Below are 17,227 nucleotides of genomic sequence, written 5' to 3'. Positions count from 1 at the left end.
TGGGTTGGCCATCTGTTGTTTCTTTGTTGCCCTTTCCTTCTCTTCTTTCTTGTTTCTATTGTCTTCTGTGGTCTCTTCTTGCTGCAGGTGTTCTGCAGCTGTCGTTGCCGGCTGTGGAGATCGACTCCCCAGCTGGTCCCCCCTCCCGTCGTTTTGTTTTTTTTTCATGCGCGGTTGCGCCCTTTTACTCGGCTCTGCGAGCCATTGTTGTAGTTCTTTTTCTACCGACCTGAGGTAGCGGGCTCCTCTCTCCACAGCGGGCCTCTTCGGACAGGTAAGGCCTTCACCTTTTTCCTCCGTTGTCTTCTCTTCCTCTCTTCTTACCGTTGATTTTGATTTTTCTTCTTTTGTCTCCATCTTCTTTCCACCTTTATACTCACTTTTCTTTAACTTTTATTTCTGTGCCTTTGTATTTTCTCTTGTTTTTCCCGACTTTTCTGGAGAGGGCTGGAGTTCTCCGTCCGGCCACTACTCCATCACGTGACTCCTCCATCACGTGACTCCTCCACTCCAGAGGGTTGTTAACACAGCCTGTGACATCACAGGCACCAGACTTCATTCCATCGAGGACATCTACATGAGGTGGTGTCTTAAGAAAGTAGCCTCTATCCTCAAGGACCCCCACCATCCAGGCCACTCCCTCTTCACTCTGCTACCATTGGGGAAAAGGTACAAGAGCCTGAAGACGAGCACCCAGCGACACAAGGACAGCTTCTTCCCCGCTGCCATCTGATTCCGAAATGAATAATGTACAGACACTGCTTTACTTTGATTTGCACTATATTTATTTATTTATATGTCAAAAAACAACAAATTGTGTGATGTGTTCATGACAATAAATTCTGATTCTGATTACAGAAGCAGATGATGTCCCAGGTAATGGACCCAGGAGTGCATCCTTGAAGAGCCCTGCCAATCAGGATTCGAGAGCAGCTGAACACTGTTCAACGCTGTGTGACCTACTCACTACCACAGCAGGCAAACTGCGTTTGGGGTCCACAGATGCTGGCATCGCATTCGCTCCAGTCTACACAACATTAAACAGTGTAAGCATGGGAATGGAGAGACATCTTCAGACTGATCATGTGGGGAATTTATGAGGAGTTTGTGGTGGTATGAGCCCAGAGAACCCTAAAACCCAGCAAAAATAGATATTCTCCACAACAAATGGTTACTTAAACAAAAGTTTTTCTTAATTAACTCTGTCGACTTACTTAACCTAACTTAACTCCCTTCTAATTCTAAGCGCATGTGTAAGTTCAGAAAAGTTCTTTGGTTCACAGTCCAATCTCACTTCTCATTCCTCCAAGTTCACTGGTTGCAGGCAATTTTTATACTGTGCACAGAATTTAACATTAATAAAGTTCACCAGGCTTTGGTGCTTGAAAGGTAAATGGTTACCGCTCAGTTAGATTCTTGTCAGTTTTCAGAGAGAGATGTTTTGTTCCAGGACCTCCACAACTGATGTACTTCCATCAGCCATTCTAGTGTCTTGCTGACGAAACTTTCCCCCCTTCAGGGTTCTCCAGATGATAGCCTCTTTCTTTCAAGTCACCACAGAGTTCCTTTTTGTTTCTCTTATTCCAAGTGAAACATTAGACAGCCAGTCCTCTCCTCTTGGATGGAGAAACTCAGTAGGCCAAATGGTGTATTTTATAGAGCAACGATAAAGATACAGAACCAAAATTTTGGGTTTTGAGCCCTTCAAGGTATGGAAAAGTGTAGGCAGGCACCTGAACAAACTAATGGGGAAAGGGGCAGAGGCATGGTTCCACTGACAGGAGGTGGATAAGGGAGGGAGGGCACACCAGCAAACGGGGGTGGGGGGGGGGATGGCTCTGTGAATGGAGAGGGAAGGGGGTGGAGATTAGAGGAAAGAAGGCAGGGAAAGGGAAGGAAGGGAGAATGGGGAGCAGGTTAGTAGAAACCGGAGAAGTCGAAGTTCATGCCATCGGACTGGAGAGTACCCGGATGAAAAATCAAGTGTTCCTACAATTTACCATCGCTCTTTGAGGGATAGTACATAAGGCCATGTGAATGCTGGAGCGGGGCGCGGAATTGAAGTGATTGGCCAGATCCCTGTCACTGATGCGGAGAGAGTGAAGGTGCTTAGCGAAGCGATCTCCCGGTCTCTCCGATGTAGAAAAGGCCACAAAGAGAGCACCGGAGGCAGTAGATCACTCTCACGGATACACAAGAGAAGTGTTACTTCACTTGCAAGTTTATGAGGAGTTGGAGGTTGGCAGGTCCTATGGTACAGAAATGTGATGGTGAGTGACAGCTGAAGCAAATCAACCTGTTCTATGGAGGAATTTGAATGGAAGTTGTATGTTCATCTCTGATAATATTCTGCATAAATGTGCATAAATTATTTGGAACTTGCAAGTGTCGCCCTTTACGAAAAATGCATTTACTGAGGAGCAGCTAGGCCTTGTGTCCTGGAATCTCCTCCCAAAGCCTCTCAACATTTTGACAGATTTTGTCTGCTTTTAAAATAGTCCAACGTATTGGAGTAAACCATTGGTCATTTGTCCCAAAACGTGGCATCATTTCTATTTATGTAAGACTTGAATGAAATGCTTTGGGACATCTTTATTGCAGCAAATTTCTTGTGTATACCTGGAAAGAGGTTTTTTTTTCTCCTCACTGTCATGCCTTGAGTTGCTCCCTTGCAAGCAATTTCGCCAGGAGGGACAAATTGATCTTTGATTGCATTGGTGTTTAGGGAAGCACAGTAAATGCTGGAGGAACTCGGCTGGTCTCGCTGATATTTTACTTGAAGAAGGGCTCAGGCCCGAAATATTGGCAATGTATCATTACCTCCTATTGACGTTGTGAGACCGGCTGAGTTCCTCCAGCATTTTGGTATTTTGACTATCGGGATCTTCACTCCTTGGTGTATTGGGAGCCTTCTGGCTGCCTATTAATCTCAAGATTACCTGCTGTTCCAAAGTGTTCTGGAGCTTTGTGATCCAAAACTCTTCACGTGAGATGCAGGCACTCATTGTTTGTTGAACTTTTGTATTATTGCTACCAATTTTTACTCTTTAAAAATCCTGTTGACCCATGGTTAAGGCAGGCCACACCTCTGCCTCGATCAAAAAGCACCACCATTCAATACATAATGCTCTAAGCTGTTGTTGCTCTCTTTGGCATGACAGTGCAACGTGACATCACGGACCATGCCGAGCATTCTGGATGACATCATTGCATCAGTGGTAGAGAAGAAAATTCCGATCACCAAAGCAGCGAGGCAGGGCGCGGAAGGTCAGCCGGGGAAAATGTGTCATGATAAGGAATATGACCCAGTCGCCATGCAAGACCAAGAACCAAATTCCACTTTCCATTACCTGTGGCTTGCCAAAGGAAATTTGCCTTGGATTCAGGATCCCACGGACAAGAATAACTGGAAATTCTTCCAGGAATACTGGATGAAAGGACTGGTGAGAAAAATTAAACCTATTTATGGAATTTCTGCGAGGATACCAGTTCTCTCTTTGTGTTGTCCTATTAAACTCTCTGTGACAGGTGCATGGTTAGGGTCAATGCAATGATGTTACAGCATCGGCAACCCGAGTTTGAATCCCATGTTGGCTGTAAGGAGTTTGTACATCCTCCCCATCTCCACGTGGGTTTCCTCCCACCCTTCAAAAAATGTACAGGGGTTGTAGGTTAACTGGGTGTAATTGGATGGATGGGCTCGTACGCCAGGAGGGCCTGTTACCGTACTGCGTGTCTAAATTTAATTTTAAATTTAAGAACAAGACCTCTTGGGATGAACATACTTTTATTTTCAAATTGCTGTCTCCATCTCTTTACTTGTCTCTCTAACCTCTCCCTCTACTCATGTCTCCACTTATTCCACCTTCAGTCCAATATCCTATTGTTTAGCCTCTTCCCAGAATCATCTCCTCCACCACCCCCACCCCCTCCATTTCTGTCTCGGTAAAGGGTCCCAATTTCTACCCATGGATGCTGCCTAATCTGCTGAGTTCCTTATTTCTCATTGTTTACTATCTCTATGGTGTCCAATCAAATCTCTCAGGCAGAGTTGGCACACAACGGATAGGTCAAACACTCTTGGTGCAGCCACAGTGTGGGTTGGATGAAGATTGGAGCATCTTCTGTTCTGTAAAAGTTGATGCATGTCTTGTTTTGCACATTTACTGATTTGTTTCATTGTGATCTGAAGCCGGTGCTGGTGTCTGGGGTCCTGACAGCAACAGACACTAATTCCTGGGGACCTGAGTGTTTGAGGCAAGACCTGGGAGAGCAGAGTGTGAGCTTGGTCAACTGCAGGGACCACTCCGTCCTGACCAGAGCAAGGAGCAAAGAGTTCTGGGAAGGATTCAAGACCAACTCCAGTGAGTACCTCGGTGTTGTCATCAAGTGCCGCTCCAAATCAGAGAGTGAACAAGCCTAATCTTAGGTTAATGTAGAGGCACTGAATCCATTATTCTGTTCATAAACCCGAGCTCACTCCTGAGTTTCAATTACATCTTAAAGCAAAAGGTAAATGCAGCAGATGCTGAAATTGTAAAAATTAAATCAGAAAATAATATACTGACAAAAAAAACCACCTGCTTGAACATAGAACACTACAGCACAGTGCAGGCCCTTCGGCCCTCGATATTGTGCCGAATCATATATTCTACCAAAAATAATACAACCCTTCCTACCCCATAATCCTCTATTTTTATTCCATCCATGTGATTGTCGAAGAACCTCTTTAAATGCCCCTAATGATTAAGCCTCCAGAACCGAATTCCAGGCCCCCACAACTCTCTTGACCAAAAATCTTACCCCTGACGCCTCCCCTAAACTTTCCCCCCTTCATTTTATACAGACATCCTCTGGAGTTTCCTACTCCCGCCCTGGGAAAAAGGCACTGGCTATCTCCCTTATCTATGCTGCTCCGAATCTTGTAGACCTCTATTAAGTCACCTCTTATTTTCCTTCGTTCCAAAGCGAAAAGCCCTGAAGCCTTAGCTCTCCTGACCTTGTATTCCAATCCAGGCACCATCCTGGTAAATATCTGCAGCCTCTCCATAGTTTCCACATCCCTCCTGTAATGAGGTGACCAGAACTGAAGACAATACGCTTAAGTATGGTCTCACCCGAGATTTGTAGAGTTGCAACATGAACTCCTGAGCTCAATCCCCATCCCCCAACTAATGAACCTCAGCATCCCATTGGCCTTCTTAACTGTTTTATTGGTGTCTTTGAGTCTGCAGATGTTGGCTGGTCTGCTACGCTAACAGCTGCTGAATCTGATCCCTATCATTTGACGGATACCCTGGTTCTGTTAATTCACTTGAGAGTCCATGGACTGGTTGTTACTGCTCCAATAAAGTGGATCTCAGCTTGTCTGAGTGTTAGACACATGGACTTATAAAGACTCTCTGTTTCTCCTGCAGACTGCCACAGACTGAAGGGTAGAAGCTCAAAGATCTTGCGGTTAGATTACTGTGCTTCAGAGAAGGAGTTCAGCGAGCAAATGCCTTCTCAGTAAGTGACAGCAGTTTTACTGACTTCTGATGGGAGGCAGGTATATAATCTGTAATGGGTGTGTTAACAAGGAAGTGGAAACCACAGATAAGAAAAGGAGTCCTTTTACTTGGAGTGCTTTATCTGTACAACTCACTATCATGGATAGCTAAAATGAATAGGACGGATGCATTCAATAATAATCTAGATAAGGATGCATTACAGGGATTAGATAGTGAGAAGATTATCTAAACATGAACGTAACAAGGAATAGAGCAGTTGGTATTTCGAGGCGAGTAGGAATGGTCCCGACTCATCATTTACCAGTTCTGAACCCATGACAGCCTTTCCTTCGACTTGACATCTGTTAAGTGTTCAAAGACCACTTTGTACAGGGCCAGGACTTTTCTGCATCTCCACTACTGGATTGCAGATGCTGCAATCTCGGGTGCACAAAGAGAACCTGGAAGGGCTCAGCGGGTCGGGCAGCAACCCTGGAGAGAAACGGTCAGTCCACGTTTCCGTTCAGGACTTGGACCTGAAACAAACATCGACTGACAGGATAACAACTCGCCCCCATCTCCTCTTTGTGCACTTACAGAATGGTTAAAGCGCAAAAGAAGGCCTTTGGCTCTTCACAACTATAGGAGCATCCTAGATCGGCCCATTCCATTAGCCAGAGCATCAATCAAAGGCTATGGGGAGAAGGCCGGACAGTGGGGCTGAGTGGGTCAGCTTTACAAAATGGATCAGCTTACATATGCCGGTCCTAGATTGTTAAAAATGTCACCCCAAAGCCAGAGGTCAATCCTGTACGCCAAGTTTTAAATCTGAACCTTATGAGCGAAGTCTCAGCACTTCCCGCGGGGTACATCCGCTTTAAACTGCCTCTTAAAGGAGCCGACGGCAGATTACTTTAAAATGATCTAATAAAATGTAAACCTTTACTGGGTAATTTGCTTTCAAAATAGTGTGAATTTGTACATTAAATGTGCCCAGCAGCATCATTCCACTTGTTAGCGGTAAGTGCCAGACTTTGGGTCATCTGATACGGTGAGTATAGCTCAAAACCTACATTTCAGGTGGAAAATTCAGGGTCATCTTGTACGTCAGTTCCACCCCTTATCTACGGTTTCAGTTACCCGCGGTCCGAAAATATTCAATGGAAAATTGCAGGAATAAACTATTCATAAGTTTTAAATAGCATACAGTCCTGAGTGATGTGATGAAATCTCGCGCCGGGACGTGAATCATCCCTTTGTCCAGCGTACCCACGCTGTATATCCTACCCACCCATTAGTCACTTAGTAGCTATCTCTGTTATCAGATCGACTGTCACAGTATTGCAGTGCTTGTGTTCAAGTAACCCTTACACATTTATGGAATGTAATAGAGTATGTTATCATAATGTTCTATTTTATTATTAGTTATTGTTGTTGATCTCTTACTGTACCTAATTTATAAATTAAATTTTATCATGTGTACTGTATGTATAGGAAAAAGCATAGTGTATATAGGGTTCAGGTCTTGGAACATCCCTCATGGACAAGTGGGGGGAAGTACTGTACAGTATTTCTGTTCCTATGTTTTATGGTCTAGACCTGTGGAGTGAAGCCAAGAACAGTGAAAGCACCTCTCTTCTACCCCACCATCCCCCCAACCATCCTTACTACCATTGAATGTATTTTAGGTGACCCTCTTCCTGTTTGCAGGTTTGAAGAGCTACTTAGGAAGTTGCCATTTCCAGAATACACCAGGAATGATGGTAAACTGAACCTTGTTTCCCGATTCGCTGAGGAGACCGCCAAGTCGCAACTGGAGCTGAGGGTGTGCAGTGTGTATGGTAAGCAGTGGTCCGTGATCGTAATGAGCCAGCCTTTCATTAGTTCCCCCATGCACCAATCATCATCCTTGCAGCAGGGACTTTTTTTTCTTGGTTGTGTTCTGAGAATCATAGCTCCCCTGATTGGCATCAGGAGGTCTTTGTATTTCAGGGAGGATACACCTATCTTGGAGACTGACGAGCATGGATAGATTCCTCTGCACACACTCAGATTTGACCCTCAATTAATTTTTTTTTAAAGTGGCTGCTGGAAATAGAAAACGCAGGAAATACTCAGCAGGGTCAAACCTCAACAAACCCATTCTGACTGACATTGATTAGTCCTTGCCTCGTCCAAGCATGGATTAATTCCGTCCCTGCAAGGGGTGATAGTTAGCACCAGTGACAGGAGTTTGAGTCCAGCACCTACTCCCTGGCTTTCTCCCCATAACCCTGTGCTGACTAATCAAATACCTGTCAATCTCTGCCTTAAATACACCCAACAACCTTGCTTCCACAGGTACTTGTGGCAATAGATTCCATGGACTCATGACCCTCTGGCTAAAAGAAATTTTTCTGCATCTCTGTTTAATCCTGAAGTTGTGCCCTCTTGTTCTAGAGTCCCCTACCATGGGGAAACAACCATGCCACATCTACTCTATTCAGTTCCTGTGGGAAGAAACTGTTCCTCAGCTTGGTCCTACTGACTCTGATCCTCCTAGGTCTCTTCCCCAACGGGAGCAGCTGAAAGATGTGTGTGAGGAGGAAGGGGACCTCAATGATTTTGCACGCTCTCTTCAGACAACAATCCCGATAGATCACATCGATAGGGGTAAGGGGAGGGGGGGGCAACGGAGACCCCTAATTGTTTTTTGACAAGAAAATGTGTTGGCTTTGCAGGCTTGAGCTTGGATGATGGAGATAAAGGAAGCACCAGTCTCCACCTGGAACTCACTGACACAATGCACATCTTGGTCCATGTGGAGCCTCCGAAGGAAGAGAAGGACACACTAGAGAAAGGTTCGTTCAAAACTTGCACTCAACTCACTCTGTTTCCCTCACCTTGTGACCCATGCTGGGCTGGTTTACCCTGTGGGGAGATCACCAGGGCCAGTGAAGACCATCAAAATAACTCGGACCACAGAGTTGGAACAAAAAAAAGAACTGCAGGTCGAGCAACATCCGTGGGAGGTAAACAGAGTCAATGTTTCATGGCGAGGACCTAGTCATCAGAATTGGTATATATGTAAAAAAAACTCTGAAACCGGTGGAGAGAGTCTCTGATGGGTTTCGGACTGAAATTGTCAAGGTAACAATACTTTAAAATCTGCTGTTTGGCGACAGAATAAAGGAAAAATAAACAGGTAAAAGGGGAACAGTGGAGAGAGTCTGTGATGGGCTGTGGACTGAAGTCAAAGTAACAAAATCTGGTTAGAGGCAGACTAGAGGAAATAAATAAACAAAGTTGTCATGACGTTTGTGGAGAGAGGTGTTGGCTGAAATTAAGTCTCAGGCCTGGGAGAGCAGGGATTCATAAGAGAGCAAGGCCCTCTCTGCATTGTCCCCTCACACAACTCTATGGTGGGGACAGTGTGGCTTCAGGCAATGCTACTTTTCTCCCTTCTACTCCCTGTTCCAACTTGGACAATGTTAGTCTGCAGCTTATCACAGATCCGTGTCGTCTCCCCGCTTCCTTCTCACCTTTTCGTTCTGCTGAAGAATTCCTGTCCTGAGGTGTTGACCTGCTCTCTCTCCCCACTGATGCTGGCCGACCTACCTGCATTCACCTTGGAACAGGATTCGCATTGTTCCTGCAGCAATGTGTTTGCATTTATGCAACACCTTCAGTGGTACGATTAGCACAACGCTGTTACAGTGCCAGCAATCAGGACTGGTGTTCGAATCCCACCCTCCAATTGGACTCGTGGGCCAAAAGAGCCTGTTACCATGTTGCATGTCTAAATTTTAAAAGTTTCAGTCAAGTGCAAAGACTTGTTAGGATTTTTAAAGATTACACTCTCCGAGCTGTTTCTCTCTGTTACCCAAAACCCATCCAGCGTGTCTGAGTTTATACAGGATTCTACGTCAGCGACTGACTCCACACCAGCTGAGGCCTGGATTGAACATGGGTCCATCCCGGCCTCTGATAGTGGGGCCGTTGCCTTTCATATGCTTTGGGGTTGCCAGTGGTGGGATTTTTTTAAATCCATGATTAAAGGGTTTCTCCCAGATACAGGTGATCAGGCAAGTGCAATGGAGAGAAGCGAGCAAATCCTCTGCAGAATCCAGGGAACATTCAGTTCTACAAGGGCAAGGTTATATTCATACGCATTATCAAAAGCTGATGCCAAATAAATGTGAGGCAGGTGGGAAATTGATTGGGTTCCAAATTATGGGAAGTATTTTGGTGTCAGAGCTGGAACCTGTGACCTCACAGTATCAGTAGAAAAGGAAAAGCTGTGCCAGAATACAAATCCCAAGCCTTCACTTCAGTGAAAGATGTTGCTTGCGATGCATTTAGCATAAAGGTTTGTTGTGTAAAATCCCCATTATCCGGCACCTACAGTGATCACGGATTCCAGATATGCAAATGTTCCAATTGCCAACTAACTTTAAAAGACAAGAGTGCAAAATGTAAAGTAATTTCCATAACTTACAAAATTTAAATTCGAATCTTGATCGCTTGGGCTGCAACAGTGTTGCGCTAACTATGCTGCCATTATAATTAACCTGCCCCCTCCCCCAAGTTTACAGATAAAGCCTTACTAATAAAAATAAAGACTCTTACTGGGCAGGGAGATTTGCTGCAGCGGAAAGCTGGAAGGCGCTTCATCCCTGTGTCCTGGTGCACTCTACCATCTTCCTCGCACAGACTGCCCGACTTACCTCCACACCAGGGACCCGGTCAGGCCCTCAACACACTTTTCTCGCGCTAATGACCCAACCTGCCTCCACACAAATGCACATTGAGGGGCAAACCTACGAGTGTCCAACAAAGTCTCAGTGCTCCCCACCCAGTCGTATTTCTCTCAACATTTTTATTTCCTTTTTTCGGCGGTTGATTGAGCTTCTAGTTGACTGAAATCTGGATAATGGGGACTTTACTGTGACCCAACCGCTGGTTGTGTTTCTCTGTGACTGGATTTTGAAAACTGCATGTTTGGAATCGATGCTGTGCTGGGGAAGCAGGTCGTTGATCAAGAATGATTTCAAAAGGCACCCTTGTGTGTCCTACCATTGATAATGGCTGTTTTAAACAGCAGTTCTTGGCAGCTTTGAGGGAGATGCTGTGGATGACATCATCACGAGAAGACTAAGGGACCCGAACGAGAGGCCTGGAGCTCTCTGGCACATCTATACCAGCCAGGACACTGAGAGGATAAAGGAGTTTTTACAGAAGGTAGGGTTATTTACTTCTCTTTGAGGCAAAAAGTTCCGACACAACCAAAGTTGATTCTCAAATCTTGCTCCTTGATTGGGCATTCATGGTGGGCAAACTTGAAGACACAAATGTTTAGCCAGAATACCTTTGTCTCAGCTGGGATTAAGCTTGGCTGCCCCAGGAGTGCTGCTGTCTACTGCTTTCTGTGTTCACCCCAGGCCCTCTGTATTTCACAGAGCTTGGGAGCAGAATTTTGTCATTAACTAAAACTCCAAAACAGAATCTTGTGTTGAAACACTATTTAAGTTTCATTTAGAATACAGCATGGCCACTTTCTGGCCCACAAGCCCATGCCAAATTAGCCTACAAACCCCTATATTTTTTGAAGGAAACCCACTCAGACACGGTGAGAACGTACAAACTCCTTACAGACAGCGCGGGATTTGAATCCCGGTAACAGCGTATGCTAACCGTGCCTCCCTTTACTTGAGGTTGAGAGATTACCATAATGTTACAGCTCCTACTAGGAGATGAAGCCTGTCTATATTTACAGCCAACTTTCAATGATCCAAAGACTGACCAATTTACAATTCCTGATTGTAGGAACTCTCTGCTTGTGAGGGGAAAATCCACAGCTCCAAGAAATGGAAACCCCAACGTTCTCATGCAGTTAATTGCACTCCCTCCCCCACCCTTCCCTTCTGGACTGAACAAACAATACTTCAACTCACTTCTCCTTTATGCTGTATGAATTACATTTGAGGTGATCCAACACAATTATAGTGGTTAAGTGGATTAATTCAATAATATTTCAGATGTGATGAGTAGAACAGAATCGCACTTGGGGAGGGGGAACTAAAGCTAAATATTTTGGCGATGTCCAAGATCATTCGGTATTAATGAAAGCCTGTGATTTTAGAGCCTAATTGTGTGTTTTGAGGAGGTGACAAAGGAAATTGATGAAGGTAGGTATTTGGATTATAGTAAGGTTTTTGACTCCATTTCTTCGCCCCCTCCCCCTCCCCCCCCAAGTAGGCTCATTCAGAAAGTCTCGGATCCTTGGCTGTGTGGATTCAGAATTGGCTTGCCTGCAGAAGGCAGAGGGGTAGTATCCTGCCTCGAGTTCAATAACTAGTGGCATTTTTTTAGGGATCTGTTCTGGGACCCCTGTCTTTGACTCTTTATAAATGATTTGGACAGAGGGGTGGGCCACCAATAAGTTAGCAGAGGTACATTGGAGGTGTGGCTAGTGCAGAAGGTTGTTATAGGCTACAGCAGGATGTTGAGTTGAGCAAAGAAACAGTAGGTATGAAATGATGCATGTGGAAGGTGAAAGTACATGTTTTTTGACAGGATTCTTAACAGTGTGGAAGAAAAGAGACTTTGGGGTCCAAATCCATAGATCTCTCAAGATTGGCATATGGTGTGCTGGCCTTCATTAGTTGGGGCATTGAGTTCGAGCCATGAGGTAGTGTTACAGCTCTGTAAAATTCTGGAGGATTGTGTTCAGTTCCGGTTGCCTCATTACAGGAAGAATGTAGAAGCTTTATAAAGGTAGCAGAAAAGATTTACCAGGATGTTGCCAGCATTGGAGAACCCATCTTGTGGAGCAAGGTTGATAGATTAGGCTTTTCTCTTTGGAGTGACAAAGGATGAAGGGTGCCTTAATGGAGGTATATAAGATTATGAGAGGCTTGAACAAGGTGACAGCCAGCTCCTTTTTCCTGGGGTGACAATAGACATCTGTTTAAGGTAATGAAGGAACGTTTAGGGAAGACGTCAACATCAATTAATGGGTACATTGAAGGTATTGCTGAGGGTGGTGGAGACATTTAAAAGACACATGAAAAATAGAGAGGTATGGGTGTGAGGGAAGGAAGGGGTAGATTGTTGTGGAATAGGTTTACATAGGACAGTGCAACAGCTGAAGGGCCTGAACTATTCTATATACATGACCAGCAATAAACTTAACCTTCCCGTCACCTATTTGTGTTATTCACCCTAACTAACCTACTGAGAAATGCCATCTGTAAACCAACAATTCCAATTTGCCAGTTTGTAACCACTTCAAACAAAAGGGGTCTCTAGGTTACCACAAAGTTGTGAACATTACAGGTCTGTGGGGAATCAAAGCCACACGCTTTTCTTTGTCACACGTAAAATTGTGAAGATTAATGCTCTCAAAGTTCTAGACTAGTGGTTCTCAACCTTTTTCTTTCCACTTCCACTTTAAGTAAACCCAATGCCATCGGTCCTCAGTGATTAGTTAGGGATTTCTTAAGATGAGATGCGAGTGGGAAGGGAAGGTTGAAAATTCATTGCTCTAGTTCCAATTGTTACTGAAATATTTTGCTTGAGAAAAATTGTCATTGGCCCATTTCCTTTGGAGTTATGAAACCGTGCACATAATGAGTCAATTAGGGACGGTTAAAACAGTGGTTTTCAAACGTTTTCTTTCCACCCACATATCACCTTAAGCAATCCCTTACTAATCACAGAGCACTATGGCCTAGGGAATACTTTAAAGTTGTATGTAAGTGGAAAGAAAAAGGTTGAGAACCACTGCTCTAGAACCATGCACATTCTGGTCAATTTCTGGGAGTAGAGGACAAACGCTCTCCAGCCCAGTGAATGTACAGATCATTGACCAGAGGGGCATTGCTAGGTTGCCTCATTAACTGTTCCTTGAGAAGTCTGGGTGGATGGTCCGTCGAGGAATCAACATGTTCGGAATCCTGTTGGAATAAGTAAACAGAAGGCCTGTGTTGTTGCCAGGTGGAGAAGGAAAGAGATCTAGAAGGCCAGGATCAAGTCCTCGTTCAGAGCGGGTACCTGGATCAGAACCTGAGGGCAAGACTTCTGGAGGAGAGTGGAATTCGAGGCAGGGCTGTGTTGCAGTTCAGGGGCGATGCAGTCCTTATTCCCACCGCAACCACCTATCAGGTAAAAACAATAATAGATCATGATTCGATTCATTTGTACGTGTTGTTTCATTCAAAGTTTTACAGCACAGAAATTGATAGTTTGGTTCAACCTTGTCTACGCAAGCATTCACTCCATATTCATCTCAACCTTCCTTATCTCTGTATGTCTCTTAATATTACAATTGTTTTTGCCTCTGGCAGCTCATTCCATTTCCCCACCACTCTCCATGTGAAGAAAAGGTGACCCTTTGCTCCATTTTAAATCCCTTAGACTCTCAGGCCATCCATTTTCCCATTTAGCCCCACTGCCCAGCCTTCTCGCCATAACACTTGACGCTCTGGCTGATCAACAACCTATCAATCTGTCTTAAATACGCCCAATGACCTGGCCTCAACAACGCCCTGTGGCCACAGATTTACCATCTGCTTAAGTCCTTGAGTTTTAGTTTCCCCTACCCTGGCAAAAAAAAAGCTTGTGACTATTCTTCTCATCTATCTTTGCCCTCATGGTTTTTTTTTAAATCCTTGAAGGTGATCCCTCAGGCTCCTACACTCCAGGGTGGAAAAATCCCAGCCTTTACACTTCTTCAAATTCAAGCCTGCCTATCCTATTAACATTCTTGTGAATCCTTCCGAGATTCTCCAGCTTAATGATACCTGTCCTAGAGCTGGGTGACCAGAACAATTGGCGTTAGCAATCGGGACCAGACCGGTGTTCGAATCCTGTGCTGTCTGTAAGGAAATTGTACTTTCTCTCCTGGGGCTCCAGTTTCCTCCGACCCTTCAAAAACTTACTGGGATGTAGACTAATGGGATATAAATTGGGCAGCACTGGCTCTATTTTTATTTAAATTTAATACCCCACGTGCGGCCTCACCGACATCATCTACAGTTCTAATGCAAGATCCCTGTTCCAGCACTCAGAGTCCTGACCAATGACGGCAGATGTTGCAAAGGCCTTTAACCTTCATGTAGCCACCTCTGTGGAAATCCTTAAGGGTGGAAGGAAACCCACGTAGACACAGACAACGTCAGATTCGAACCCATTCGCTGGTGCTGTAATACTGTTGCACAAACTGCTGCCCAGCCCTGCAACACTCTTCAGGACCCTGCCATTTTATTGCTGCAGTGCAACATCTCACCAAATTAAATTCTCTCTCCTAGCTCTTCTACATTCTATTGTAACCTTTTTTGGAGTCATCCACAAATTTCCATATTGTTAATGTAGATGACAAACAGATCACAGGCCTCCCATCTGAGAAACACTACTACTGTGTCCTACCATCATGCCCTGGATGTCAGACAGGACCATGTCAAAGATCTAGCGGAAAGATGTCTACCACCCTGCCCTCGTCAATTTTTCTGGTCAAAAAAAATAGTTCTTGAGACCTAGTCCCTAATCCTTGCAAATTATCCAACCTTAACTTTTCAAATGCATGTAGATCGTGTCGCTTACCTCCTCCGGCTGATGTTCATTTAAGTTTTGTGGAGAAAACCCAAAACCAAGGAGCAGAGAGTTCTGCTGCTGGCGACGGAAACTCTGCACCTGCCATCACCGTCTCTCCGTCTCCTGTGCAGGTGCAGTACTTCAGCAGTTGCATCTCCGTAACAAAGCAGTTCGTCTCTCCGGAGCACGTCAAACACTCGCTCGCAACAAGGCCACTCACAAGGGAGGACAAGCCTCTGACGCAACATGCACACAAACTCCAGGTGAGGAAGAGGGATGGGAGCGGAGGTCAGGAAAGGAGAGGGGAAGGCTGTGCAGAAATTCTCAGTGTATGGAAACAAAATCTATTGCCATGAATGTCACAAAATTCGTTGTTTTGCGGTTGCCTCATAGGGGAAATATTGCTATAAAATCACATTTAAATAGATAGTGCAAGAAAAAGGAGAACCCGAGATGGTGTGGTTCATTATCCATTCAGAAACCTGATGAGAGAGGGGAAGAAGCTGGTTTTTTACCTTTAAGTGTTCGTTTTCAGGTTCCTGTACCTCCCTGACAGTAGCAAAGTGGCCTGGGTCTTTGAGGATAGAGTCTGCTTTCTTAAGACGCTGCCTCACATCCTCAATGGTGTGATGCCCCAGGCCAAGTTTTTTTTCCTGTCCTCCATATCAGTGATGCAACCAGTGAGAATGCTCTCCACGGTATACCTGTAGAAATTTGCAAGAGTCTTTGGTGACGTACTAAATCTCCCCAAGCACCTCACAAAGTATAGCCGCTGGCGAGCCTTCTTCGTGATTGCATCGACATGGAGGCTCCATCCATGACAGATCCTCAGAGAGAGGTTGACACTCTGGAACTTAAAGATCCTTACCCTCGCCACTGCTGGCCCCCTCGATGAGACTGGCTTGTGTTCTCCTGATGGAGGGTCTCTGCTGACTCAGGCTTCATTGGAGAGATGAGTGAATGTTACCAAAGTGAGACAGCTCGGAGACATCCTTCTCCAATCGACAACATGGGCGTTGGTTCTGTTCATTGTCGGTTGAACCAAGGCATTTGCTTTTCTCTCCACAGATGAAGAGTATCCTCTATAACACTGTGAAAGACTGTGTGGAGACGCTGGCAGCTACAACACTGGGCTGAGAACAGCAGCCTGGGGGATGCACTGAAATTTAAAAAAAAATGACAATAAAATGAATGAAGTTTTGTAATATAACATATCTGGACATTGTCAATTCTTCCTTTATCTACCTTACCTTTCAAAAAAGATAGAAGAAAGCAGGTGAGTGGGCTTAATTGGGTACAAAATGATCTGAAGTGCAGAGGGAGAGGGGAATTTTGCACAAACCTTTAGACTCGGGGGTGAATGTCGTGGTCTCTGACTTTTCCACCAATGCCAGTAGGGAGTGATTATAGCCATCTTGCACCAGAGGGTGCAACTGAGCAACATCCAGACATTTTTCTCCCTTAGAATCTGCCCCGTCAAAGTTTTGCAGTAACTCGGGTACAGCGGACACTGTGGTTGTAGTTAAAAACAGACAAACGCTGAAGGAACTCGGCCGGTCTCACAGCGTCCATAGGAGGTAAAGATATATTACTGACGTTTCAGGCCTGAGCCCATCTTCAATGATGAAGGCTGGAGAGAGAGAAAGGAGTCCAGACCGAAAGGTGTTTAAAAAAATATTTTAATTCAAAGAAGCATTTCTGTTCTTTTGCTCACACCACGAGGAAGGGCTCACAGTAATACATCTTTACCTTCTGTGGAAGCTGAGTTCCTCTGGCAGTGAAGATAGGAGAATTTCCTCACTTTCCAACTCTGTGAATAATAAAAACTATACAAGGCTAAAGACTACACAATTATCAAACACATACATAGATTAGAGATGTATTCATTTAAACCAGCTAATCTTATCACCCCGAAAGAGCTAACTCAAGTCAATATCTTTGATTCTGCTGCCAAGAGAAAGAACATGGTAAAAAGCACTTGGATTCATGCTGGAGGGATTCAATACAAGTTAACATGATCACTCACCAACCAGCTAATGGAATATTGCCCTTTAAATTTTACAGTATTCCAAATACCTTTGAATGATCAACCAGGGACCATGAGATGAAAATAAAGAAACTTCTGGTAGGATAGGCCAGGCCAGGAATTGCAGTGAAACGGCAAG

At 44.7% G+C, this 17,227-nt stretch overlaps 1 protein-coding gene across 1 annotated transcript in view; it reads left to right on the top strand.

Annotated features, from left to right (window-relative positions):
* The window catches only part of LOC138754152 (probable JmjC domain-containing histone demethylation protein 2C), a 107,362-nt gene extending 91,090 nt beyond the window's left edge, over positions 1 to 16,272 (top strand). Inside the window, exons 13-22 of the mRNA XM_069918016.1 lie at positions 859 to 1,046; positions 3,162 to 3,443; positions 4,193 to 4,364; positions 5,418 to 5,508; positions 7,200 to 7,330; positions 8,210 to 8,329; positions 10,570 to 10,709; positions 13,467 to 13,634; positions 15,194 to 15,325; positions 16,131 to 16,272. Coding sequence (XP_069774117.1) covers positions 859 to 1,046; positions 3,162 to 3,443; positions 4,193 to 4,364; positions 5,418 to 5,508; positions 7,200 to 7,330; positions 8,210 to 8,329; positions 10,570 to 10,709; positions 13,467 to 13,634; positions 15,194 to 15,325; positions 16,131 to 16,199 — 1,493 coding nt within the window. The 3' untranslated portion in view covers positions 16,200 to 16,272. The remainder of the gene's footprint in view (positions 1 to 858; positions 1,047 to 3,161; positions 3,444 to 4,192; positions 4,365 to 5,417; positions 5,509 to 7,199; positions 7,331 to 8,209; positions 8,330 to 10,569; positions 10,710 to 13,466; positions 13,635 to 15,193; positions 15,326 to 16,130) is intronic.
* Positions 16,273 to 17,227: the final 955 nt, after the last annotated feature.

The sequence above is a fragment of the Narcine bancroftii genome, chromosome 2, assembly GCF_036971445.1.
Source record: "Narcine bancroftii isolate sNarBan1 chromosome 2, sNarBan1.hap1, whole genome shotgun sequence".
NCBI lineage: Eukaryota > Metazoa > Chordata > Chondrichthyes > Torpediniformes > Narcinidae > Narcine > Narcine bancroftii.
Note: the sequence above shows the minus strand (reverse complement) of the source record. Positions and strands in the feature narration are given on the sequence as shown.